At 33.5% G+C, this 27,168-nt stretch overlaps 1 protein-coding gene across 1 annotated transcript in view; it reads left to right on the forward strand.

Moving 5' to 3' along the window:
- The first annotated feature begins 1,995 nt into the window (after window positions 1-1,995).
- The window catches only part of LOC137926515 (proton-coupled zinc antiporter SLC30A2-like), a 47,808-nt gene continuing 22,635 nt past the window's right edge, over window positions 1,996-27,168 (forward strand). Inside the window, exon 1 of the mRNA XM_068770133.1 lies at window positions 1,996-2,295. Within this exon, the coding sequence (XP_068626234.1) occupies window positions 2,033-2,295 (263 nt within the window). The 5' untranslated portion in view covers window positions 1,996-2,032. The remainder of the gene's footprint in view (window positions 2,296-27,168) is intronic.

The raw sequence follows: 27,168 nt of genomic DNA on the forward strand, positions 1-27,168 counted from the left end.
AAAAGTCGAAGATCAGGATGAGCGTATAAAAGATTCTATGGTATCGGTTTTTTGGAGAGAATTCGCAAAACGCTATATAATAGCACAGTTTCAATTGAGGGATAAATATGAGTTTGTTTGACTACAGTTTGACTACATATATATTAACATATAGATAGATAACATAGTACACCCAACTCTCTTTTTACAAAGTCTTTTTTTCACAATTTAGAAATAACGCGGTTGATTAATAAGAATAAATATAATTTTTAACAGGCATTTTTATTTCACTATTTTTAACTCTAATTTTTAGGGTGTCTTTCAAACTTAACAGCAATAAAATACAATTGGGGAAATACCGTAACCAATTCACGGTTTTTGTTATATAAATGCTTATGTAATACGATTTTCATTATTACTTCCATACGAACTTTTTTTTTTTGGAAAATATTAAGTTTTTTCATTTTACACGATATTGAAAGTTGTGGAACATATTCCTAAACTTACCATATGTCACATGTGTTTTTATACTATTTTTATGTGTGCTTTTAAAAAAGAGTGTACATTATCACTGAGTTTGAACGAATATGCCTTTAAAGTTAAATTATTCGTTTTAATTGTTTTACGAATAATAATTACGATGTGTAAATTTTAATTGGTTTGATAATTAATGTTTAATTAACTAATTTTAAATATGAATATGTCTTAATCAAATTTGATGAAAAATAAATTTTCTTTTTAAAATTTATATTTGGAACCCTCTTAACGCTTTCTATGCACCACAGACAATAGCAAGAATAACGGTCAACTTAATAATTTCGAGTTCCAGGAATTCCAGAGCCGCGCCCAATTTAATAAGTACATTTGACAGTTTAACTTTAATTACCTACTCTTGTTTTGATAATACGACAAAACATTATTTATTTTCTATTAATAGATTTTTTTCTGGTCCATAAATCTAACATATAAAAAATATTTAAATAAAAACAAATACGTAAATTTTATTTTCGTTCATACAAGCATATTCTTATTTTAAATTTGTTATCTGTGAAACATGTGAAATAAGACGCGTTATAAACATTTAAATATGTCCATAAAACGTCACTTGCCGCTTGTGGTACTAATTATAAATTCAAAATACTGAGGCATGGCGAATTTGTAAAACAACGGCTATTATTCGGTTTACGTACCATATACCGTAACATCTTAATTGGCGTACTGAGATATTGGAATTACATGGTATATAATACGACTTACATCAGTCTACTTCAATTGTTCGTTGAGAATATTACTATAATTAATCTGGGGAAACTTTTTTGACAGTTGTCATAAAAAAAGTGATTTTTGAATGACACGGGCGGTAGAAACGGAACTAAATGTCAATAATAGAAAAGATCAGTGCGTAACAATTAAAGAAACAGTACACGTCTTTTAAAGGTTAAATGTTTAACCTCGTAAAGCATATTGTCATTGCATTTTAATATACAGTTTCTAGATATAGTACTCTGCTACTTTATTATATATAATGAAGACATAGGTAAGATTTTAAACTCCATTTATTTCAATAATACTTATCTAAAAAGTCAATAAATAAATTATTATAGTTTTATCCAAGTTTTTATGTAAATAAAAACGTTGTTTCTCATTATTAGATAACTTCCTAGTTTTTAACCTATTTTATTTGTAATTTCCTATATTTTTAACGATCGCGTTGTATTGTGAAGCCATTGTTTTGTATTATTGTCAGTTTGCGCCGCATTCATAGTTGTATTACACAATAGATACGATTTCGCCTTCACCCTCGTTTACGTTTCGACATTGAAATGAACAGTTAATTTTTTTTAACTACATTAATGTCGTGAGCAACACGACTAAATAAGAAGTCGAGTATAATTTATAAATACAGTATAGAGTAGATGGTATCTTTGATTCGGCCGAGTAGCTTTGTTTTATTTGGAGGTAAGGCAGTGGCAAAACGTCCGCGGACGCCAGTGTTGTGCCGAAGTCAAGATTGACATCACGTTGACGTACGGTTGTGTTTGTTCGGTGCGAGATGTCGTCCAATGTAATTAGCGATAGTTATCAAAACGACACGAAATGTGGTCTGAGTGGCACATTGGGTGATAAAGCGTCGGTTCCATTGAACGCTAGGTACAGGTCCAAAAGTTTGTCTAGTGATAAATTGAACCAAACGAATGCAGATCGTGCCGCGATCTTGGAGGATGTGGAGGCGCATTACGTGACAGATAAATCTGAAACTCCCGGGTGTTTGATCAAGAACAAAATCATGAATCAAGGTGCACAAACACTAAATAGGTAAGTTTTAATTTTTATATATATATAATAATGATTTTCCTAACAGTTTTGTTCAAAGTTTTAATAATTAAACCAAGCAAATAAACAATATAATTTTTAAATTTGGAACTATAAATTTATTGAAGACTTCACAAGTTTTTTTTTAATTGAAAACAATAAATTATGAAAATATATTCAAGAATTAACTTTAAACTTTTGGCTATGGTTAAACATACTAAAATTAAATTTATTATTATTATTTCCAATAACACAATGTTTTTAAAATAATAAAGAATTAAATTATTACTCTTAAATAATATTATAGTTGGCTGGTAAGAAAGATATAGTTAAAAAATTAATGAAGCAAAAAAAAAGTATATTCAAATTATGAATCATTATTGTTCAATATATAGATTACATTGTCCTAATTTTTGTTATGAAATATTTCAAGCAACCACCTAAATTATTGTCTCATTATTACATTAGTGTAAAATTTCATAATTTACATATGTATGCTAGCAGTACTTTATATGCAAACATGTTTTCAAATTTACCATAAACAATTTTATATGGTGTTTTATTTTTAAATTTTCTTCTGTTTTTGTTATTGGAAGAAACAATAGATTGTTTACACAAGTGGCTATTTATTTCTCTTGAAAAAATAATAGATCTTGTTATGGATTTTAACCATTTTGAATTGTTTGTTAAAAGTATTTAGCATTATTTGCATTTTAATATATCTTTTAGAGTAGGCAAATAACATTATCATTTATTTTGCTTGATAAACAAATTTAAGCATCTGTTTTTATTGATTCTACCATCTTATTTGTAATGTCAATACATGTTATTCCATTTGATAGTCACTGTATATTAGTGAAATTACTACAAAACTAATACACATTTTTAGGTAGAGATAAATACATAAGGTTTTGTTTTTTTAAAAAAATGTTTTGCATTAGCTCAATATGGACAAATCACTGACAAATAGGTGATGTTTTGATTGTCACTTTCTGGTCATTAAAAAAAACACTAATTATTTTTACGTTTTTAATATTTTGTAAAAATCGCCATTTTGTATACAGATTACTAATTTAATTATTATCAAGTATGATTTGAAATATAGTGGAATTTAATTTTTTTTAGTTAATTTTTAATTCGTAATAATTTTTTTGTAATCAGCCAGTCCTTTATTTTAAAAATATAAATTTCGTATAGAAATAAATTCATAAAGGTTCATTATAGAAAAAAGTATACACATATGTAATGTTTAAATTATTGTAAAAAGTATTATAACGAAAATAAACTGAAAAATATTAAAAAAATAATTGTACAAACTTAGCTAAGACGTTTATTGTTATATTTTATTGACTTCAATATTTTTTTATTCTATATTTAAATTACGTAATACCGGAAAACAATTCTTTTTTTTTTCGTTGAGTGTTTACGGATATATAGGGGCTTTTATAATTTCATATAATGTTAATTAAACCATTTATAACTTAAAAATGACATGATAATTTTTTTAAACGTTGTATTTTATTAGATAACCAATTAGTTAACTATTAGATATTAGGGCTAGTTGAGTTCGTAACAGACGTGGGTTTGAACCTAGGAAATCAATCCGTAGAAAAACCAAAATAACGTATTCAACGGATCGGTCTGATGGGTACCAGATAGCGGGCAGAACAGATGCCCACTGGGTCTTAAAGGTTCTGGAGTATAGACCACGTCCTTGTTAAAGTCAGAAGACGAAGATGATGGTAATCCTCCGGATATATATTCAGGAGTATACATCCCAAAGTTCACTTACATCACTACGTATATCATATTACATTTCTTCATATTGAAACTACAATTGATTATCTTATCTATTCTTAGTAATATGCGGTCGGGTGCCTATTCAATGGGTGTCCTGAATTCGTAGAAAGCATCACGACATTTTGTTATTGAATATCCATGACTTGTAGGAATTATATATATAAAATTTATTTTTAAATTTAATTTAACACAGTTATAATTAAGTATATATACTAGAGTGACCGGAAAGTAATGTCGCTTTATTAAATTAAATTCACACGACTACATTATTAACAAGTTTTTATTTCTAATCAACAATATATTTAACTTCGTTATCATCAACCTTTTGCCGTCTAGTATACAAAATCAATACCGGAGCGGTAACAAATCCATCGGTTTTTCTGTAATATATATCGACAGAAACGACATTACTTTCCGGTACCACTAATATATACTTAAATCTGTTTTTTTTTGGGATCGAATAAGAGAAAACGTGATATAAATTATTTAAAAATATATGTTTTCGCGTCATAATTAAAAAATATATTTAATTGCTGAACAAGGATCGCATAAATGAAGTCTTACGTACTAACCTATGTAAGGTCTTGTGATTTGAACAGAGTAACAAAATTATCTGCTCCCTTTAAGTAAATTTTTACCAGTATCTAATAGTTTCAGGCGTTACTTTGCAGAAGTCCATCCTAAGTAAGAAAAGTACTAATATATAGCTACTTCCGCTATGTAGCAGTAGTCGTGCAATAAAGTGCACTGCCCGCCAGCCCGCTGATAAATGGGCATACGGCAAACAATGCGAATCACACAACTGCCACCGTTAAATAAGTCAACACGTGTTTCATCCCTCAACGGGGCATCCTCAGGAGTTTGAGTTCGAAATGGCGGATGCGGGCTGACGGGTGGTGCACTTTATTGCACGACTACTGCTACATAGCAGAAGAAGCTATATATTAGTCCTTTTTTTACTTAATTTCTATCAGCTCTTTAAAAACTAAACAAATTGTTATTAGTTACGAAAATTTATTCATTTGTCATTTCGTCATTTAAATTTTTTATGTTTATTTTCAAAAGCTCTATATTAGTATATTATTGACATATAAAACTATGAATGGAAAGTTAAATAAATCGAAAGAGAAATTCCTTTGAAACTGGTTCGCTATGGAAATCATTTTTATTCAACATATAACATACTTTCCACGCTCCACGGTCGACATACTATTATTTTGTCCAAAAACAACTTCTAAACTAAATATTTTAATGTAATAAACAAACAAAAAACTTTCAAATCTATTTTTATGGATATTTTCTTTTCTGTTGGCATTCTACTTTGCGGGTAGGAGGTTATACTGATGTATCCGAAGGCTTTCTTCTATGAAGCGGTTCGATCGCATCTCCTCGTCTTCATAGGCTATATTTGATTGGTGTTGGACGCTGTTAGCCGTTTTGGCTTTTACAACTTCGTACTCAGGGCTCGCGGATCCCAAATCCGCGAACTAAAAATCTTAAAAAAAAATTACTTCAGATGGGTCGCCTGACGTATTTTATTGACTCATTGATATCTACTTAGTTTTTCTAGAAACATCGTCGTTGAAAATATAGATCTCGAAGGTATGGCTTGGAGCATTTAATGGTATCAGGAGTTACCTTGCGGAAGTCCATCCTAAGTAAGAAAAAGACTAATATTTAGCCTCTTCCGCACATGCAGTGGTAGGCGTGTAGTGTTCAAACTCACTCTTTGTTTGGTACTAATCGATAACTCCTGAAGATGCCCCGTGGAGGATTGAATCACGTGTTGAGTAATTTGGCGGTGGCCGTTGTGTGATTTGCATTGTTTGGCGCATACGCATTTATTAGCGGGCTGGCGGGCGGTGCACTTTGTTGCACGACTACCATGCATACACAGAAGTGGCTAAATATTCGTCCTTTTCTTACTTATGGCTTGGAGCGTCAACTCACATCCGAGTAAGAGACAAGATAACCATAATATCTGCACTCCGGCTATAATCGAAAAAGAAATTGTAAATAGCAAATAGAATAAAATAGATATAAAAGTGTAAAATAGATGGCACGCACAAATAAAAGTTATAAATTTCATAAATAGAATGAGTTTGAAATTATAATAGAGATAAACTAGATATAAAAGGTACAATGAGGAAAGCAGACAAAAAAATGGAATTAAAAACGTAAAGACAGATTGACACTTAAACAATTGATTATTAATATTTATATTAATTGTTATATTTCTTTCTCCGTTTCTTTATATTTTCTTTAGTAAATTCGATCCGAGGTAATTTTTTTATTTATTATTGTATTATGTATTGTTCTGTATTATATATATTTATATATATATTTGTGTTTGTGTTTGTATATGTACACGCACACTGTATTACACTGTAAGAAATTGCCTCGTGTGATAAGACCGCCCATTGTACTTTTTTCTTTACTGTTATGCATCTATGTTTGTTTTGCTAGCGTGTACAATAAAAGTAGAGTAGAAATAAAAATGTTATGGAGTCGTTATTAGATCAAGAATTTTAAAAATCAGCTAGTTTCAGTAAAATAAGGAAATAGAGAATAGCTGTAAATAAATTTACCTGAAAAAATTATTAACCTGTAATATCAAGGCTCTGTCAATATGCGGTATGAAGGTATGAAGTCGTGATAATAAAAAAAACTTGACCTATCCTGATGGCAGAATGCTCTCTTGACTGTATCTAAGATAGTATAAAAAATATGCACAGATAAAAAAATGGAATTCAATTTCTTTTTTATTCTTTTACATTTTAAGTAAGAAAAGGACCAATATTTAGCCACTTCCGTACATGCAGTGGTAGTCGTGCAATAAAATGCACCGCCCGCCAGCCCGCTGATAAATGCGTTTGCGGCAAACAATGCGAATCACACAACCGCCACCGCCAAATTACTCAACACGTGTTTCACCCCTCCACGGGGTATCTTTAGGAGTTATGTTACACCGATAAGTGCCAAACACAGAGTCTCTGTGTTTGGTCCTCAAATCCTCCTCCAAATATTGGTCCTTTTCTTACTTAGGATGGACTTCCGCGAGGTAACGCCTGATTCCATTAAACTATTACATTTTATTAACCTTGTGATCCAAGGTTATGCTTTTATGTTGTACTGTCTGTGCCTTGCGCTAAGCAAACAACTGTAGTTTAAATTACAATCTGCATGTACTGTCACGGTAATATATGAAATTCATTGGAATGACAGTGAGCGCCATCTGTCGAAAATTTGTCATAACAACTTAAAAACTTTTGTTCGTGCACAATAATTTTGCTAAAAATAATTATACAATTAAATGCATAGTTTACGATTTCATAATGGGCATACAGACGTAATTGCTTTTATAAATATATATATTTATATTTTGTATGTATCCCATGTGGATGATAATATAAAAAAATATTAGCCACGTGCAAGAAATATAACATTGAGATTTTAAGTAAAAATTCGTCTACATATTAAAAAAAAACAATATATTTAGCGTTCAAAAAATATTATAACACTTAGTTTTTATGAAAGAAATTTATAGGAATATATAATTAGTTTATTGGCCATATTTAACCCTTAAATGCATGACATTTATTTATGCTTTAAAAATATATACTTCTTGCAAATAAGTACACTAAAATGCACTTAAAATAGAAAAAAAATATAGATGTTTTATTTTTTTATACTCATTTATTTTAAAGAATTATGTTGCAGATATACTACACTATGCATTTACTGTTACTTATGCTCTTTAAGTGATTTGTTGCAGTTTTTCATCATTATGCATTTAAGGGTTAAATTGTCAAATTCTTAAATTAAATATCATAATACGCTGTCGTTTGATAAAGGCAATATGTTATTTTTTGTCTTAAATGATTGTCTGCATGCAAGCTCGTTTTGTGACACGCATTTTCAAATATAAAAAAATATAATTTAAATATTTATCTCATAACTGTTTGAGATAGGCTTCATATGCTAGTACGATCATCGTGGTCGTTTCAGTCGATAGCCGCCCACTGCAAGGGATAGGCCTTCGCCAAAGGTAACCATGGGCGGATAGATTCCAGTGTGGTATTATGGTATACAGAGGATACTACTGCCTATCCTCTGAAAAATTATTTGTGAACAGTTGCAATCGTATATAATTAATGCACAAAATATGAATTATATAACATTGTATCTTGAGAATTGAACCCGCGTTCTGCAAATGCAAGTCTCAGCAACTTAAATGATAAACTTAAGTAAATAAACATTGTCGATATTATTAATTTTTTAAACTACAATTGGCATTGTGAAAAACCTAGAATTTTAAGATTAATAAAAAAAACTCTTCGACTGCCCTAGTTATTTATTTATTATGGGGGATATATCGCAATTACCACGGTTGACAGACGGGTTGGCGATTGCAGTGTGGTATTATGGTACGCAGAGGACGCTGCTGAACATCCTCTGGAAACTTTTCTGCGAGCAGTATCAATCCTATATAGCTAGTGCACAAAGTTAAATTATATAAGATTAAATACAATCGAATCCAAGACCTATAATTGCAATTCTCAGTCCATTATCACTAGGCTATCACTTCTAAACAGGTCTTCCATATAGATTTTCCATAGGACATGCATTCAACTTCTTAAGATCTAAAGAAGTTCTTCCATCCACCTTGTGAATGGACGCTGCTACTTTGATTTCAAGTACACTAATACCTCGCTTTGCGTCGTTACGTTTTACGTTTTCTTCGAAGTTGCGTCGCTGCTTAATTAATACTAATTTTCACTGCGCGTCGTTAGATTTTCGAGGTTGATTTATTTTGGGTTCGAGTCTTTAATTTTCTGTTTTTACAAACGATGGCTACACTTTTGTTTCTAATTGCGCCATGCCATCAAAATTTTGAGATTTCCTTTCTAACTAAAAAATCAACGCTTATTTTCATTTTGTTTTGGTAATTTCAGAGTTCAGTTTCGATTACGCAGTGTGTTGTAATGTAGTGTGTTGTTCTTTTTTTTTTAAGAGAAAATGATAAATTCCAATTTATTTATTGGCAGAGTTGTGTTATATTTGTTTTTTAAATGTTAACTTTGTTCAATTTTCTTTTAAAAAGTAGTATTTTCGTAAGCCTGGAACCTATCTTCGATCTTTACATGGTTTGCTATAGAAAATCTGAATTCACTTTGCGGCGTTTCAATTTGCGTCGTGTTTTTTGGAACTTATCCACGACGCAAAGTGAGGTATTGGTGTATATTCATAGCCTTTATAAAACACGATATCATTTATTTATTTGATGACTCATTTTATATATAATTAGTGAACTGTCATATTGCAATATTAATATGTCTAATATTTCATAAATTTGGCATGTTAAGAATGTAATAAAAGTATTTTAGACTATGATTCAAAAAATTAGATATATTAGATTGTATTTAGTTCGTGAATGAACTGTACAACATGTGTAGCACAAATATTTATCCGAGATAAGCAACCGGACCGCCGACATCCTGCTACCAATTGACTATTTATTCAAGTTTCGAATCGTCTTTATCGTGTCGGTATGAAGTTTTGTCGGAATTTATTAACATTCCGCCTCCCTCCTCTCTTCACTTTATATTAATATTGACTTTGTGTGTCGATACGGCGGGTATATTTCATTATTCATTTATATATATTACATCACTACGTATCTATATAAAGGGCGCCTAGTTTAACCCTTAATAACCTAGAGTTTCAATTTTGATACAATCTTTTAAACCGAATGTTCACATTACTATTAGTTGTTTATAGGTTGGCTGTACGTATTTTACTGTTGTATAATATTCTTTCCAACGAAATAAAAAAAAAACTATTTTTTCCTTCATCTAGACCTTCAAGCAAACACAGTAATATTAAAAAAAATCACTTTCGTAAATCAGGCTACTAATGGTTAAAACCTATATATATAGTGGAACTCGGGGATTCCCAAGGAATCCTCGGCTCAGGCCGCTACATACTTCTATTTCACCTGATTGAGATGCCACAGAAGCCTCCACGAGGGCTTTCCCCATTCTAGATGTAATACAACCACAGAAAACTTTAGCATTGGGAGGAGTGGAAGTTGAAATAGCAACAATCGGGGTTTCCCCTATCCGAGCTCGTTTCAGACGAGACCGGTTGGTTTCGAATGGCAATGATGACAGTGTGCAAAGTATGTGGCTTGTGAAGACGGTGCGACGTTTGAATGTACCGGATTTGAATGTATTGTAGTTGACTGCACATACAATCAATACGTTGAGATGCAGATTCAAAACAATGAACTGATGCCTAGGAACTAGGCGATTGTAGACGGAGGACCACGCGACATAAAGCATAACATTTAATTGTAAAATTGTCATTAAGAGAATAATAATGGAGTTTATCAGGTTCTATGTAGAGACAACATCCGCAACCTTGCAATAGTATGCTGAGAAATTCAGAACTAATGTCACCGTGTATAAATATAGATAATTAAATATAAACAATAAATTGTTTCATTAATAGTATAAAAATGGTTTAAAAAAGACATCGTGATACTTGAAACATTTTTAAGTAAGAAAAGGACCAATATTTAGCCAATTCCGCACATGCAGTGGTAGTCGTGCAATAAAATGCACCGCCCGCCAGCCCGCTGATAAATGCGTATGCGGCAAACAATGCGAATCACACAACCGCCACCGCCAAATTACTCAACACGTGTTTCACCCCTCCACGGGGCATCTTCAGGAGCTATATATTACACCGATTAGTGCCAAACACAGAGAGAAATTTTTTTATTTTAATTTTTATATTTAGTTTCTCCAAAAAATATTACATAGGTAATAATTATATCTACAAAATAATATGTGAATTAATGCCAGGAAGAAAGCATTTTAGCAAAATTATTATGCATGACCCCAGGAAGGTTTTTTGGTATGACCAATTTTCGACAGATGACGTCAATGTTATTTCAAAGAATTTCATATACGAGACAGTTTATGTTGATTTGAATTGAATACAGCGAACTGATTGACGTTTCGAGTTGTGAGTGATGTAATGTATTTATGTAAATTGTGACATTTTCCGGCTGACATAATTGAAATTAGAGCAAAAAATTGCTTAATAAAACTTTTTTTTTTTTGGTAGATTTTACGTGAATGAAGTCGCGTGTCACAGCTAGTTACACGTTTCGTACTATGGCAATATTTGAAGGTTTTACATTAAGTGGGGCGTATACGACCCACACTTTAAAATACTGCAAAGCTATAATTAGCGGGAAAAAGTTATAAATTTTAAAATGCATTACGTACATACGTAATGTGAAGTTGTCTATATTCGACCCTACAATTAATTTGTTTAAGTATCCTTTGTTTTTCAATGAGAACTGCAAATGGCCTGAACGGAAAGTGCACTGGGAATATATGGGCCACGTGGCATGGAATGTGTTGATAAATAATGCTGTATTTTACACTTAAAGATATCGATGATATGTACCTATTTTTTCGTAATTCCATATGATGCAAATGGTTTTAAATATTATGTTTCTAAATGAATTGTACAGCTAAAACAAACCTCCGATATGTTCACTATTAATGTTAACACGGATGAAATGCTACTAACATTCACTGATAAGGTACAACAAATTATTGCTATAATTGAAATATAATACGCGGGGGTGTATTAATGTGTCGTTCGAAATTTTCCACCGTTACATCGCTCGAAATTTCTCTACTAATTTAATTGTGACATTTTTCGTGACATTGTAATAATAATAAAATTAAAATTTTTTTTTTTTTTTAATAATAATTAAAATTTTATTTTGATGGGACATTTACTACTTGAATCAACCTGTATAAAAAATATTCAAATTTAATTATTCATTTAAAAGTTATAGGATGTTGAATATCACATGTACTGTAACGAGAAATGGTCGAAAAAATAAATCAAGTAGTACCGTCTGCATTGTTCCTGTACATACATATATATATATATATATATTAGAATATTCTACTAGATTCGTCAAACCTTAAAGAGCCGAGCCAAATAGTCTAAAATAGAGATACGAATAGAAATAGAGATTAGAACAAAAATGTATAGTTAAAAACGGAAAAGTGTAAAACTAAACATAGTTTGAATTGAGAATGTAAGAAAATGTATTGTTTGAAAGAGAATAGAAACGAAGAAATCCTGAACGACGTGAGGAGAGATTGCTAATAAAAATTTAATGGAAAAATTATTGCACAAAAATTCCCTGTTTTAGGTATAAAATAGGGGGAACGAACTCCTCAAAACTAGGGGCGTTTTAAAAGAAAACCTTAAAGAGATCTAAGTAATAAGAATACTCTATTACTTTGATCACATCCCACGGAGTAGCTCTGATAACCGAAGCCAGTAATGGTCGGCAATGTGGAAGGTAAAAGACGAACACCTACTTCCTGAACTGACTCAATTTCAAAAGTGCAAAGTCAACGTGCACGGCTCCTTAAAACTGTCACAGTATAGAACAGTCTGGAAAAAATGGTAGCTTAAATAAATAATATTGATCTGAATTTAAAAAAAATTCCTGTCAAAAATGGTTAGATATATAATTATTACATCGATTTAAATTTCAAAAGCGGTAGCACAGAGCATAATCTAAAAAAGTGGACAATTTTTAGGGCGTCGTTAAAAACTAACTTCGAATTATTTATTTAAAATATTTTTAGAGATTTAGTTGACACTGTAACATGCAAAAATGTGAGCAAAAAAAATTCGGAATTTTTAAAAGTAATTGTATAAACAAAGGCAACGTACGCTCTGTATGAACTGTGTCTAAGTAAGAAAAGGACCAACACAGACTGTTTGGCACTAATCGGTGTAACATAACTCCTGAAGATGCCCCATGGAGGGGTGAAACACGTGTTGAGTGGTTTAACGGTGGCAGTTGTGTTTCGCATTGTTTGCCGCATGCGCATTTATCAGCGGGCTGGCGGGCGGTGCACTTTGTTGCACGACTACCACTGCATTTGCGGAAGTGGCTAAATATTGGTCCTTTTCTTACTTAGGATGGACTTTCGCAAGGTAACACCTGATTCCATTAAACCGTGTGTCTGTTAATCTGTTTGAACATCTAATATTTAATATATAATAATAATTATTTAAGTCTTCTTTTTTGATTTCTAAAGTGAGTGAATTTAAAAAAAGAATGCCTTCTATATATATAATTATAGCGATGACGATGTCTACGATGCTATATGCTTGTCTAGAAGATTCCTGAGTTATAATTGTCTGGAAACAATGACACCTAGGTTGTTCCACTCCTTGGCTGTTCGCACTATAAAAGTATTAGCAAAACGCTTAGATGCGGGTAGAAGGAAATTCAACCATATACGGATGTCTTGCTCTGCGTTGAAAGAAAGGAGATTGTGTAATATAAATTCTAATATAACATAATAGTTGCCCGTTATTATCGTCTAGTCGGTAGTATTTACCCATCGGGGGCCTTATCTGCCGTAATGTGGAGTTAAGGAGCGCCGGGTGATACACGATGCCTTGTAGATAACATTTACATCGATAGCTTGAAATTAGTGCGCCCGTGAGACTTGCGCCCTTCCAACGGCTACCCGGTAACCCACCGTTCCTGGAATAATCTAGAACTGTTGTCTAGTGTTGTGGTATTCGATATAATAGTGTTGTTTCAATCGAGAGGTCAAATCGACACTCGTTATTAAGTGTTTTATAAGTGTTCGTTAGGCGCTGTTCCGACTGTTAACCTTATCACGGTAACATGAATGAAGAGAAACCTTTGGTGCTGTAAGTTTTTTTTTTTAATTTAAAACAAATTTAATCATCATCCTTTCATCTGAATCACATCTAGTGCTGGACATATGTCTAAATTCCCAATAGGACCAATAGGAAGCGGTTAATATATACTACCTTCCTACGTCGTATCAATAGAATCTAGTCAGGGGTCAACAACCTGCGGCACATGCGGCTATTGAATATGAAACTGCGATTAGTTCCATACGCAAATATTATTTATTTTGTAAAAAAAAACGTTTGAATATTATTCTGAATCGACTAACGAAAATTGGACACCATTTCTATCTCTTAGCCTAATGTACTTGCGTCTCACCTTACCTCACCCCCGTGACACGTGTCGTCACTGACATAACAGGTTGTCAAATATCTCCCTTCCGCTTTTTTGCTCTTTATTCAATGATTTATAAAAAGTGTTACAGTGATCGGATTTAGTTCAAATATGCGCCGTTTTGTTCGATAATCTGTTTCCATCTAGACGGCAACTTCATAATACCTCCCTCGTAGAAGCCCCCCTCCTTATTTGCGAAGAACTCGGACAGCCACTTTTCACAAACCTCCTTCGAGTTCAACTTTACACCACCAAGGGCGTTCGCCATGGACAGGAACAGGTGGTAATCACTTGGCGCTATGTCCGGGCTATATGGTGGATGTGATAAAACCTCCCATCCGAGCTCCCGTAGCTTCTGACGAGTCATCAACGAAGTGTGTGGTCTGGCGTTTTCCTGGTGGAACACTACACCCTTCCTGTTGGCCAATTCTGGACGCTTCTGGTCGATCGCCTGCTTCAAGCGGTCCAGTTGTTCGCAGTAGATGGTAGAATTAAGCGTCTGGCCATATGGGAGCAGCTCATAGTGGATGATTCCCTTCCAATCCCACCAAACACACAGCAAAACCTTCCTGGCCGTCAATCCCGGCTTGGCCACTGTTTGGGACGATTCACCGGCCTTCGACCACGACCGTTTTCGCTTGATATTGTCGTATGTGATCCATTTTTCGTCGCCAGTCACCATCCGCTTCAAGAATGAGTCGAGTTCGTTCCGTTTCAGCAGCATATCGCAGGCGTTGATTCGGTCCAGAAGGTTTTTTTGCGTCAAATCATGCGGCACCCAAACATCAAGCTTTTTTTTGTATCCAGCCTTCTGCAGATGGTTTAAAATGGTTTGGTGACTAACTCCCATCTCCTGGGCGATGTCACGAGATGCCACATGCCGGTCTAACTCGATGTAGTCCATGATTTGATCGGTATTTGTCGTCACAGGTCTTCCGCCGGCTGGCTTATCCATGGTGTCGTTATCGCCGGCTCTGAATCGTCGAAACCATTCCTCCGCGGTTCGAAGTGATAGAGTACCATCCCCCAAAACACCATTAATCTCACGGAACGTTTCTCTAGCGGATTTGCCTTTAACGAAGGAAAACTTTAAAATAGCGCGAATTTCGGCGTTAGCGAACTCCATGTTTACACGTCTATAACTGTTGAACGCAATATCCAAACTAATCATGCATAGCGTCGTTTTGTAGGTTATGTCAAGACCTTTCAAATTATGTATAGTATTGCCAGATACGAGGTCTGTAGCGCTTTGTACATAGCCGCGAAATTCGAAAGATGAAAAGGCGGAAGGGAGATATTTGACAACCTATTATGTCAGAAGTACTACTTATTGCAAGTAAAATTACTGTAGTTCTTTTGCTTTTCCTCATCGGACACCGATAGAGGGTCAAGTGTAAATTTCTAACTCTGACATAGAAATACATAGTTAGGAAAATATTATATCTACTTATATTGGACTGTGAATGTTGTACATTCAATGATATTTTAGACTGTGATCAACAATATCATTTTTTATATATTTTTTGGATTTTATTATCTCCTCAATAGGAAACTATAGGCCAGCGTATACAGTGCATTCATGTAGGATAGTACCCAGGTAATAACATATGAGGTTTCAAAGGTGGATCGAGTTTAACTTAGCAGTCATTTGTTTCTTTTGGTTCGTCTCCAAACAATATTTTTTTTTCTTCACTACCAGGTTTACGAAAAAAAAAACAAAAAAGAATGTCCCAAGTGCCTATATCCTGTGCACCGGTATATTAAAAAGATCTGTATGTCCAGTGATATTCAAAAGAATGTGACATCGGTATATCTAATGATATTCAAAAGACTGTAACACAGATACATTCGCTAATGTTCGTAACACCGTGACATGGGTACATTCGATTATATTTGATAAACCGTGACACCGGTACATTCGTTAATATTCCTAACATTATCACATGTAGGTAAACAGTACATCTTTGATTATAGATTCGTTATAACAGAAAACGTATTGTCATTATGAGCTGTAATAAATTCACCGAGTTAATCCAATTATATTCATACTATGTTTGTCGTACGCCTACCAAAAGTGGGTTATATGTGGCTTGTTTGATAAGGTATTGTCATTGTTATTAAAATTATGTGATTATTTACCTAATATACAGGTTGATTGGTGTAGAAGCTATGGATGAATGTATAGTTAATTTGTCATCAAGAAGCTCTAGATTTTACATCTATTTTCAAACACCATGTGTCGAAATGTTGCTCTGAAATCTGATACTTTATTTTTTTCAATTGAAATGCGACAAACTAATAACTTACTTATTTTCGGTTGCAGTTGAGGCTGTTACACCGGATTTTACAGCTTCATAGGAGGTGAGTTCACGGAGCGGAAGGGTCCGTGAACTTAAAAATGAAACAGAAGCTGGTCAGACGCATTCCAGTTGTACGATGACGTTCGCACGTAGTAAACCGCTCTACCCGAGTAGAGATGTGTAGTGTTGATGTTGTGTATGTGTGGCTTGGGACGGCAGCGTGGACCACAGGCGAGGCCAGTGTGGCGAGTTCCTCAGAAACAGGAATAATAAAAAATAGGTACCCTAAGGTCGTGGTATTATTCGAAAGTCAGAACAGGAATCGATATTTTATTTATTTGAATAGATTGAGCACAAGGAAATATAACAATAGTCGTACAATGCCGATATGCAATATTTGGGTAGCAATCAAAGCAATCACTGAAACGTGATTGTATTTTCGACCTTTGGTGAACACGTAGATTTAAACAGCCTTAAAAACTAAGTCCGAATAGCCTAGTACGTACGGATATGGTACTACTAAAGAAAGATTCTGATATTAATTTCTTTTTAATGAAAAATAAAGAAATGTATGTGAGTGAGATAAGGAATTATTGATATCGTGATAGGAAAGAGAAAGGCAGAAGAAATGTGTAAAGAAAGATGAAGTACGAAAGATTATAAGAAGAATGCTAGAAGAGAGCAAAAAAAGTTTTGTGAAAAAAAAACGACCGAGGGCAAGTAAAAAATAAAAACACTCGCGTATAGACTGTAATAAAAATTGTAATTAATATAGGTGTTTACCCAGACATGGAATGGATGCAAGTCGTAAATCAGGAACTAAGTCTTGTGATAGTGTGACAAATCTGTGATATTAGGGAATGCAGGAGAGTGATGTAAGAGGATGAATGAAATGCGAAGGATATTAGAGTAATAACCAGCAACCACTTCACCTGCGACACTCTACACAGCTCACATTATACATATACGAATTGAACATTACTCACCACGCCACGACACCCGTTTTTAAAGAGCGGCCTCTCTCTCCCTAACCACGAACAGCATGGGCGAACCATAATTGGATCCGGATCCCTCATAGGCTCAACTGTGGTCCACGCTGCCGTCTCAAGCCATATGCACACATCATCAACACATTCTATACACAACCATACACTGGTAGAGCGCTTTACTACGTGCAAACGTCTTAGCTAACTCAGCCCCGATGAAGCTGTAACAGCCTTTGACCTAACATCACCTATATCAACATAGAATAAGTAAAGAATATTGTGAAGAGCGAAAGATGATGAAGCAAAAAAAAAAAAGTAAAAGTCATTTACACGTAAACAGAGTCCCAGTCGTACATTAAGGAGTGAAAGAGATGTAAAAACGGGTGCGCGAAATAAAAACCATTGGTCAATCCAAAGGTCCCGTTCTACGTTGTAAATAAATTTAATCTTCTAATATATAAAATTCTCGTTTCACGGTGTTCGAACTTGGACTCCTCCTAAACGGCTTGACCGACTTTAACCAAATTTTATATGCGTATTCAGTAGATCTGAGAATCGGCTACTATCTATTTTTCATACCCCTAAGTGATAAGGGTGGTCCACCCCTAAATTATTTTTTTTATTTTTTAGACAATTTTTTTGGTTTTTATTTTATTATGATACAGCATACAAAAATACATACAACCTTAAATTTTCACCCCTCTACGATCAACCCTTATTTTTTTTGTTAATTAAAACCCTATTTTTTTTGCGGGAACAGCTAGTTTTAATATATACGTCTTGTTTAAATTATGTGTATTGAAGGTGCGTGAAATATTCTCTCTTTGTTATGCATTTCGAGAATGCGCCTACTGCAAAAAATGCATTCAACGCGCAGCTCGCGTCAATGCAAATGCGACCTTGATCAAGGTCGCCGATACATTGACAGCTATTGTGCCGATAATAATAAGAATACATTGGACAATGGCATTTGAACGGCAAAGCGTGTGGCTCTGTGTTTATAGCTATATATGTCCACAGTTGGGACACGCCTTATCTTGTAAAGAAATGCGAATAAGAATATGTATTATAACAGAGGTGAGTAACCTTTTCAATCAACGGGGGCTAAATGAAATTTTAAAATATTTAGTGGGTCGCACAGAAACATCATTTTTGGGTAAAAGCGGAAATTTCTTAGGGCTCATATAAGTTTTATAAAAAATTTCGTTGTGAAATACATTCAAATTGCGATTCTCCTGGAACTAATTATTTATATAGAATTTTTTTTTTTAGGTCCCCCGCTATTAGGAACCTTTCATTCCACCCCCTATTTTGTTGGGAACAGGAAATTTACTTTTTTTTATATAAAATTTACCTTCCTTTTTATTATTTTCGTATTTTTCTTCCATTCTTCACAATCTCTATCATTCTGTTCTTCATTTTATAATTCAGTCAATTTTTCTCTTCCGCTCTAATATCCTTTCGTTCATCCTCAATTACTGCAGTTTAGTTTATTTATACAATTTATTTATATATATCACAGCTTTTTTTGTAAGTTTTACATCTTATATCTATATTCAGTTCTCATAATTCTCTTATTATCAATATTAGTATTTACGTATTTATTTCTATTATAATTAGTTATAATACACGTTTTCGTATTGCACTGTTTATCTTATCATTTGTTATAAAAATGTTGAGTGTAGAGACTCGGTGAAATAAATACAGTTTTAGAAATGCTTAGTGTAACGTATATGATCAATGGACCCGCGGGCCGCGTGTTGATTATCCCTGATTTTTAATTTTCAATTCATGTATATAATATACTGCACTAAATGGAAATACTGCATAGTTAAGATACCTAGATGAAGGCAGCGATAGACCGGTCGTTGTTGTAACCTTTGGGGGAGATCTTTGCCGTGCTGTAGACATCTATCAGCTGATGTTATGATTGTAAAATAAAATGAGGAATGCTATTTAAACTTTAACCAATGGTGGAGATATATATACATCGTCTTCTATTAGACGTCGAAATACTTCGAGAGGTAGATGTGAGAGTTGAGTTACAGTGTGATCAAACACATTGATAATTTTCATCACCTCTGTTATACAATGCCTCTTGAAAGGCGTAGGCTTTCATCACGTTCTATGCTAACGCGGTCAGTGATGACCGAAAGTGAAGTTTCGCTATAGGCCTATTAAAAATCATAAATCTGTTCAAAATTTACTCAATTGTTTTTTTTGATAATTTTTTTCGTAATTGTTGTTTTTCCAAGTTTTTAAATTTTTAAAAAACCAAGTTTATATGGAAGAGCTATGCTAGAGAAGCCACGCAGGTCAATTAATATGAGATTGACTGCCCAACGGAAAACCACGGCCCGTAAAAGAAATTGCGTTTTTTCTCTTCGAGTAGAACGTGTTAAAATATATTATTAACGTATCATTCCAGGCAAGTAGGATAATAAAAAAAATTGTAATTGATTTTAATGTACGTAATCGCTAATGCAAGTAGTCAATTTTATCAAATTACATCGACACGTGATAACATGGGCCGAAATAAAAGCTGATAACGTAGCTCGTAATGAAAAATGTATCTCCATTAACAACTGAATTAACCCTTAAATGCATGATGATGAAAAATTGAAACATACCACTTGAATACAATAGTGTACAGTAAATGCATAGTATATATATATATATATATATCAGCAACGTAAGGTAATAAGAAATAAGTATAAAAATGTAATATTATATTATATTAAAAATATATTATATTTTTTCCTACTTTTCCCTTCATTGTACTTATCTGCAATATATATATTTTTAAAGTATAAATAAAAGTCATGCATTTAAGGGTTAAACAGAAGCGAAAGTGAATAAAAGACTTTTGACGCCCACCGCTGGACATAGGCTTTCATAGATCTAAAGTAGAACCTCCAACTGGTTCAACAACAAGCCTGCGATAATCGTAATAAGCTTGACCACATTGCGGCTAAAAGTCGTACGCTCTACTCTTTTTAATCACGTTTCACAAGAAATACAATGTTTTTTTTTTAAATTACTAACACGCTTGTTTTTTCTGAACTGCGTAAAAGCCGATTAGTGTTTACCGCTCCGGCATTGATTTTGTATACTAGATGGCAAAAGGTTGTCGATAACGAAAGTAAATATATTTTTGATTAGAAATAAAAACTTGTTAAAAATATAGTCGTGTGAATTTAACTTGAGAAAGCGACATTACTTTCCGGTCACATATTTAATACGTTGTTAAAATCGTCAAAAAAATCATTTTTATTTTATAATATCACCTCTCTATATTATTCATACTTGTCCGGCTTAATGTAGATAACCTAATTTAATTAAAATTGATAATAGCAATTACATATGTATTTGTAATTACAATTCAATTCATTCTATGTGGTTGTGATTTTTATCTATAATAATCTTTTATTGGCAACACATAGTATGTTTATCGTCATATAAATATATTTAAAATTCAATCTTATAGGTAAGAAATTTAACTGTTCTGGGCAAAAAGAAATCATTTTTAAACGGTTTTATTTAGTTCGACCCGTACGGAATTTATTTGGATCGAAATTAGAAATTGAAATTTGGCAAACACATTTAATTTATATGACAATACAATATAATAAAATCAATAACATTATAAATCTAAGATGGCCGCCGATACAAAATGGCGGATTACGTGTTTTTCCTTAACCCTCTCAATATGGGTGTCAAATGAAAGGGCTACACTAGTAAAACATGATTATGTCAAAATTTAAAATTCAAGATGGACGCCGTTCCAATATGGCGGACTAGGTACATGTTTTTCAAAAACCACCACAATATGGGTATCAAAAAACCGTTTAACTTAAAAGTTTTTTAAATGTATTTATATTAAATAATAAAGGCCAAAGATATCTATGGGTGTACATACCATAATCGCCATGCTTGGCAAGCGGGTTGGCGATCGCAGTGTGGTATTATGGTACGCAGAGGACGCTGCTGATCATCCTCTGGAAACTTTTCTGCGAGCAGTATCAATCCTACATGATTAACCCTTTTCTTACCGCAGTATGTTCCGCCCAAGTGACGCTACTGAACCAGGCAGCGCGCTGAGAAGTGTGCACATTGCATGGCGGTAGGCTGATGTTCGAATTTTCTCATTTGTGTTCCATATTTAAATATTTTACTGGTTAATTAAATAAAAATGGAAGTTAGGATAGATCTTAGTAGTTTATTAGGCTGTGATATATCTTAAAATAGAGATCTAAACATAAGTCCATATTACAGTTTTTATATTCATATTTGGATTGCCGTCTTTTGCAATTTGCACTGCAAACAATGCACCTTGTACTTCGATTTATTTCTATTAGCTGAAAATAAAACGTCATTCGGTCAACCTTAGTAGATTATAATCGCGGTGATAATTTTTTATATTAAAAATTTTAGTTTCCAAATACATAGTATACTATGGAGTATGTTTTTAAGAATCGTTTTTGAGTAAAGGCGCATTTAATAACATGATTGTACCCTTAGAGCATGGATGCACAGACCGCGGCCCGCCGGTTGAATACTGATGGCCCGCCGACAGCAAAAATAATACTCTCGTACATTCGAAAAATATTGAATTCTATTCCAGAATAATTTAAACTATTATCGATTCTTTATTGTCTTTAATTTCTGGCGGACGGCCCGCCATCAGTTCCTGATTTGCCCGAGTGGCCCCTAGTCTTAATAAGTCTGTGCAACCATGCCTTAGAGAAATCAATTCAATAACAATGCAATATGAGGAACGGCAAATGGATGCCACCTAAATGAAGCACTAGTACATGCGGCGAGTCTATTGGATGCTGTCTAACTCCGGCGCTGGTAACGAAAGGGTTATTGCACAGTGTGAATTATAGAAGACTCTATCACGGAAATCGTAATACAGACCTACGATCGCAAATCTCTATCCTCCACCTCTCCACTACTTCTGGTTTGGGGGGGGGGGGTTACGATCTTGTTCGAATATTCTATATGTGAGAATAGCATTACTTATAAAATGCCAAGAAATCATCTGCTGTGTTAGTGGTTGAACAACCAGTTTAGAGCAGTCCTGTTCCAGTTCTCGTAGTCCTTCCAGAGAACTGCTGCAATCGTACAACCGTCACCTCTAGGTGCAGCTGAGCTGAGAGTGCAGGGCGAAAGGCGAATCTTTTGCGACTTAAAACAGATATAACTCACTAGAAAGGCAACCCCATATAAAGCCGAGCATGCAGGCTCCAAGTTGGCAGACCTACCAGCAAGCTAAGCAAACGATTAAAGAAACTGAAACAGACCAATATCCAGACAGAGATGGCAACGTACTGTGGACGCCCTCTGCCCCATCTTGGGGATATAGAAGTAAATGAATAACTTTTGGTGACGTGTAAGCTTGTTAAGAAATCTACCTAAATCAGTGATTCCCAAAGTGGTCTATGACAACCTGCAAGGGGTCTACGTCAGCGAAAAAAAATTTGGGTGCATCAGGTTCATCCTTCTCACTAAAATATTGACTTATTGCTCATGTTATTTTATTCATAGCTTATTTTAGGTTTATTTAATGTTACGTATATTTTACATAACAGATACAAAATATAATTTTGAGTAGTTTTAATTTAAATTCAATTAATAAATGTATAAATTAACATGTGTTTTTACTTTAAGTTGTAACACTAAACTTCACTACAGTTAGAAATTTACAGGAAATCAATATCAGGTAAGTAGGGGGTCTACCCAACACGGAAAAACATGGCAAGGTGTCTACGACACAAAAAAGTTTGGGAAACTCTGACCTAAATAAACTGTATATTTTAACCACGCCACCGCCACTTAGTTATAAATATTATAACCGTAGCGTTATCTGATAAGAAGCGACGGTTTATTTTTGATGCGGTTCACTGTACTCTGTCCGGTTTTCGAAAACAGGAAACGAGATTGTACGACACCTAGCAATGGTGTCGTATCTTTTGCATGGCAAGGTTTGTCTGTTTGGACGTGAAATCACTATGGGTATATACAGTATGATTGATGTCGCCTCTTGTCTCTGCAGCGCAGCACCAGGTTAGTGCGAAATGGTTTTCACGACCAGTCGTTGGTTATATATAGCTGTAAAATCTATTTTGAATCATCCTGTATAATCACTTTGAAATATGTACGACAGGCCTATAAGTTTTGGCAGTACGAATTCCGTATGGATAGTAAACAATAGTTAATTTCAATATGTTACAATGCAAACTATGAAAAGGACTCTGCTTGCTATATATATATATATATATATATATATATATATATATATATATAAACCATTTCGCACTGATCCGGTACTGAGCTGCAGAGACAAGAGAAGACATCAATCACCCTGTATATAATCGTAATGATTATATATATAAATATATATATTACGCTATTTATCATTTATGAAACAAAAATGATCTATGTACCTATAACCAATCATTCTATATGTTTGTCATTATATATAGCAGATCGCATTCACATACTGATGTGCTACAATGTTTCTATAGGTTGGGCATAACATTTACCACGTGTTTTTAAATTGATCACTTTAATGTAAAATACAGTGCAATTAAAAACTTGTAGCCGTCACATGTGTTATGTTGCTTACTACAAGATAAGATAGTGATTATCCGGTTTACAGGAATGCGTTCGGATACTCGCTTTTAAATTGTGTTTTTTAAATGGCTTTAATTCTGCATGACTAATACTGATGAATTGTAAAAAAAAATAATTGTTGAAAAATAGCGGATAAATGTTATTGTATTATCACCATCTTGTCCACCGATGGACGCCCACTTCAAGACAGGCCTCTCCCAAAATATCGCCACAATGTCTGGTCGTGCCTTGCCTGCATTCAGTGAGGGTCACTAAGTCCGTTGTCCCCCTGGTAGAGAGACCACACCACGTCTTCCGATTTGTGGTCGTTTAATTAGAATTTATTGTATAATAAATTATAATTAATGACTATTTTTATAATTGTAAATAAGTCAATGATAATTTTAAATAAATTATTAATTTATAATGTCAACAAGAACACGTTCGGATACGCATGTTGATTTATTTGAATTTTTTTTTTACAAATATGCGTCTTATTTCGTTTAAAAATATTTTAAAAGAAATTATTATTGTCTAATTGAAATCTATCTATATTGGTGTAAAATATCAGTATTATTTTTAACAAATATTTTATCTAGTATGTCTTTAATAACACATTTGGATACACGCATTGATTTACAACTTAAAAATTATGGTAATGAATCCTATAAAGAAAATTTTTATAGGTTATTAAAAGAGACGTTTTTTTGACTAGTATCACAAACACGCGTCAGCTGCATAATAGCTGATATGTTTGTCAAATGAATAAAACAGGTATTTGTACCACTATTTTCTATATTAGAAATTTCAATAAGTATTGTTATTTAATGAATTATTACATTTAATAAATGTCAATATTTTTAAACAATTCGTCTTAGTGCCAGCATTTAGTTATAATTATTAATATACTAATATGTCGACTGTAATACGTTCGGATACACGCATTGATTCGTATATTTGTTTCACAAATATCCGAACATTAATTTCTGTGAGAAATATTCCATTATTATGTCATTTAATATTAAATAATGACAGTATAAATGATAATAAAATTAAATTGATTTATCCTGTACGTTATATAAATGAAAACATATCACGTGACATAGTATTTATTGAGTAATACATCTTATTCTAATAACATGTCACGCGGTATCATTCGATTGCATTCAGTACATATTGTACTAATTACATAATACTATATGTGTACAGATAACGAAGAAATTTCAAACGAGTGAACTGTCAAACGCGCGAAGTTCTTGCGAACTGTCAAATGCGCAAAAAGTCTAGTTTTTATATTTTACATTTTTTTTTTCTTTTGCCATATGAATCTTCTATAAAGTAGAAGGAAATTTTGTGTCTAAAAGGGGTTGCATTTTTATATAGATGTAAGATATACATATATAAATGAATGCTCTCGTTCCGCCAAACACCGAGCTATATGAAAACGCTTGACGTGAGCAGTAAAGCCACTAGGACCGACCAGGGTGTGACCACGACACACTCAGACAAGAGTGGACATACGAGAAGAAGATATTTGTAGGAATAGGTGATAAATTTTACACTTTTGATTGATTTATTTAGTTATACTGTGTTGTAGTTTAACAGGTTAGGTATGCAATGTTAGAGACAACACCTAATGAGCTGGAGCACAAAAATTAAAACGCTTGGATGAAAGATAGACAGTTTATTTTAAAAGTCATCCGCGTACAACTTCAGATACACCAACGCCGTAATAAATTATTTGTCAAACCAATGAAATAATTCTTATATATAACTTTTACCACTCATTTGTACATATTAAACATTGTTTCAAAATTGATATAAGATAGTTTTTAATTCCATATTTCATCATACACTAAAGATTTAATACAAATTCACAAACAACAACACATATGTCACTTGACGCCGTTCGCCATTTTTATTTTTCATAATATTTTTCGGCGTGAGACGCGGTTTTGACAACCGCTTACAAATCATACGCCGCGCGTACTTAGACTTTGCGCATGCGTAGACCGATGCATTGACAGATAAGCAAAAGCATTTTGACAACTGTGATTATTTCGCTACATTACCTTATAATTATGGCTGGCATAATATTTTATGTAACATTTGTATATTCCACGGGTTCAGGCGGCCTAGACTTCTTTTAAAGGCGATGGCTCCCGAGGGCATCAGCTTGGAACCATGCAAGCTTTTAAATGGCTTCAGCAGATATGGAGTGAACGGCCTCCACAAGGAGAGTTTGACTTAGGCTGTCACTCGTCGATGTACCAGCTTTCCATTCTGACACTAAGGCGTTTAATAACGTTGAACCTCATCTTGGTCGATTGCTATTACTTGACTATATTTACTAGAATTTCGGAAAGGGTTTTGCTGATGGGTGGCAGAAGAAACTTCAGCGATGCTTCTATATGGTATGATCAGGAGTTATGATATACGATCCGAACTCGTTTCAGAGGAGACCGGTTGGTTATCGAATGGTGATGACAGTGTGCAGTGTACGTGGCTTGTGAAGACGTTACGGCGTTTGAATGTACCGGATTTGAATGTATTGTAGTTGACTGCACATACAATCAATACGTTGAGATGCAGATTCAAAGTAATGAACTGATGCCTGTTTTATTAACTAGGCGATTGTCTATAGATTTTCACGCGACATATTGAAGAATGATAATATGAAAAATTTGTAAAATTTGCGTCTAGTATGATAGGGGGTTGGGTTACAATTAGACCGATTTGAATATTTCGATGTTATGATATTTAAAAACTGTTAAGTTAAACGGTTTTTCATACCCATATTGTGGTGGTTGTGGAAAAATATGTACCTAGTCCGCCATTTTGGAACGGCGTCCATCTTGAATTTTAAATTTTGACATAATCATCGTGTTTTACTAGTGTAGCCCTTTCATTTGATACCCATATTGAAGGGGTTAAGGAAAAATATGTAATCCGCCATTTAGTATCGGCGGCCATCTTAGATTTATAATGTTATTGATTTTATTATATTGTATTGTCATCTAAATTAAAAATGTGTACCAAATTTCAGATCAATCTG

The sequence above is a fragment of the Battus philenor genome, unplaced genomic scaffold (genome assembly GCF_028537555.1).
Source record: "Battus philenor isolate CCGP_79_NKW_IND1 unplaced genomic scaffold, ilBatPhil1.0.hap1 SCAF_3, whole genome shotgun sequence".
In the NCBI taxonomy this organism is placed as follows: Eukaryota; Metazoa; Arthropoda; class Insecta; order Lepidoptera; family Papilionidae; genus Battus; species Battus philenor.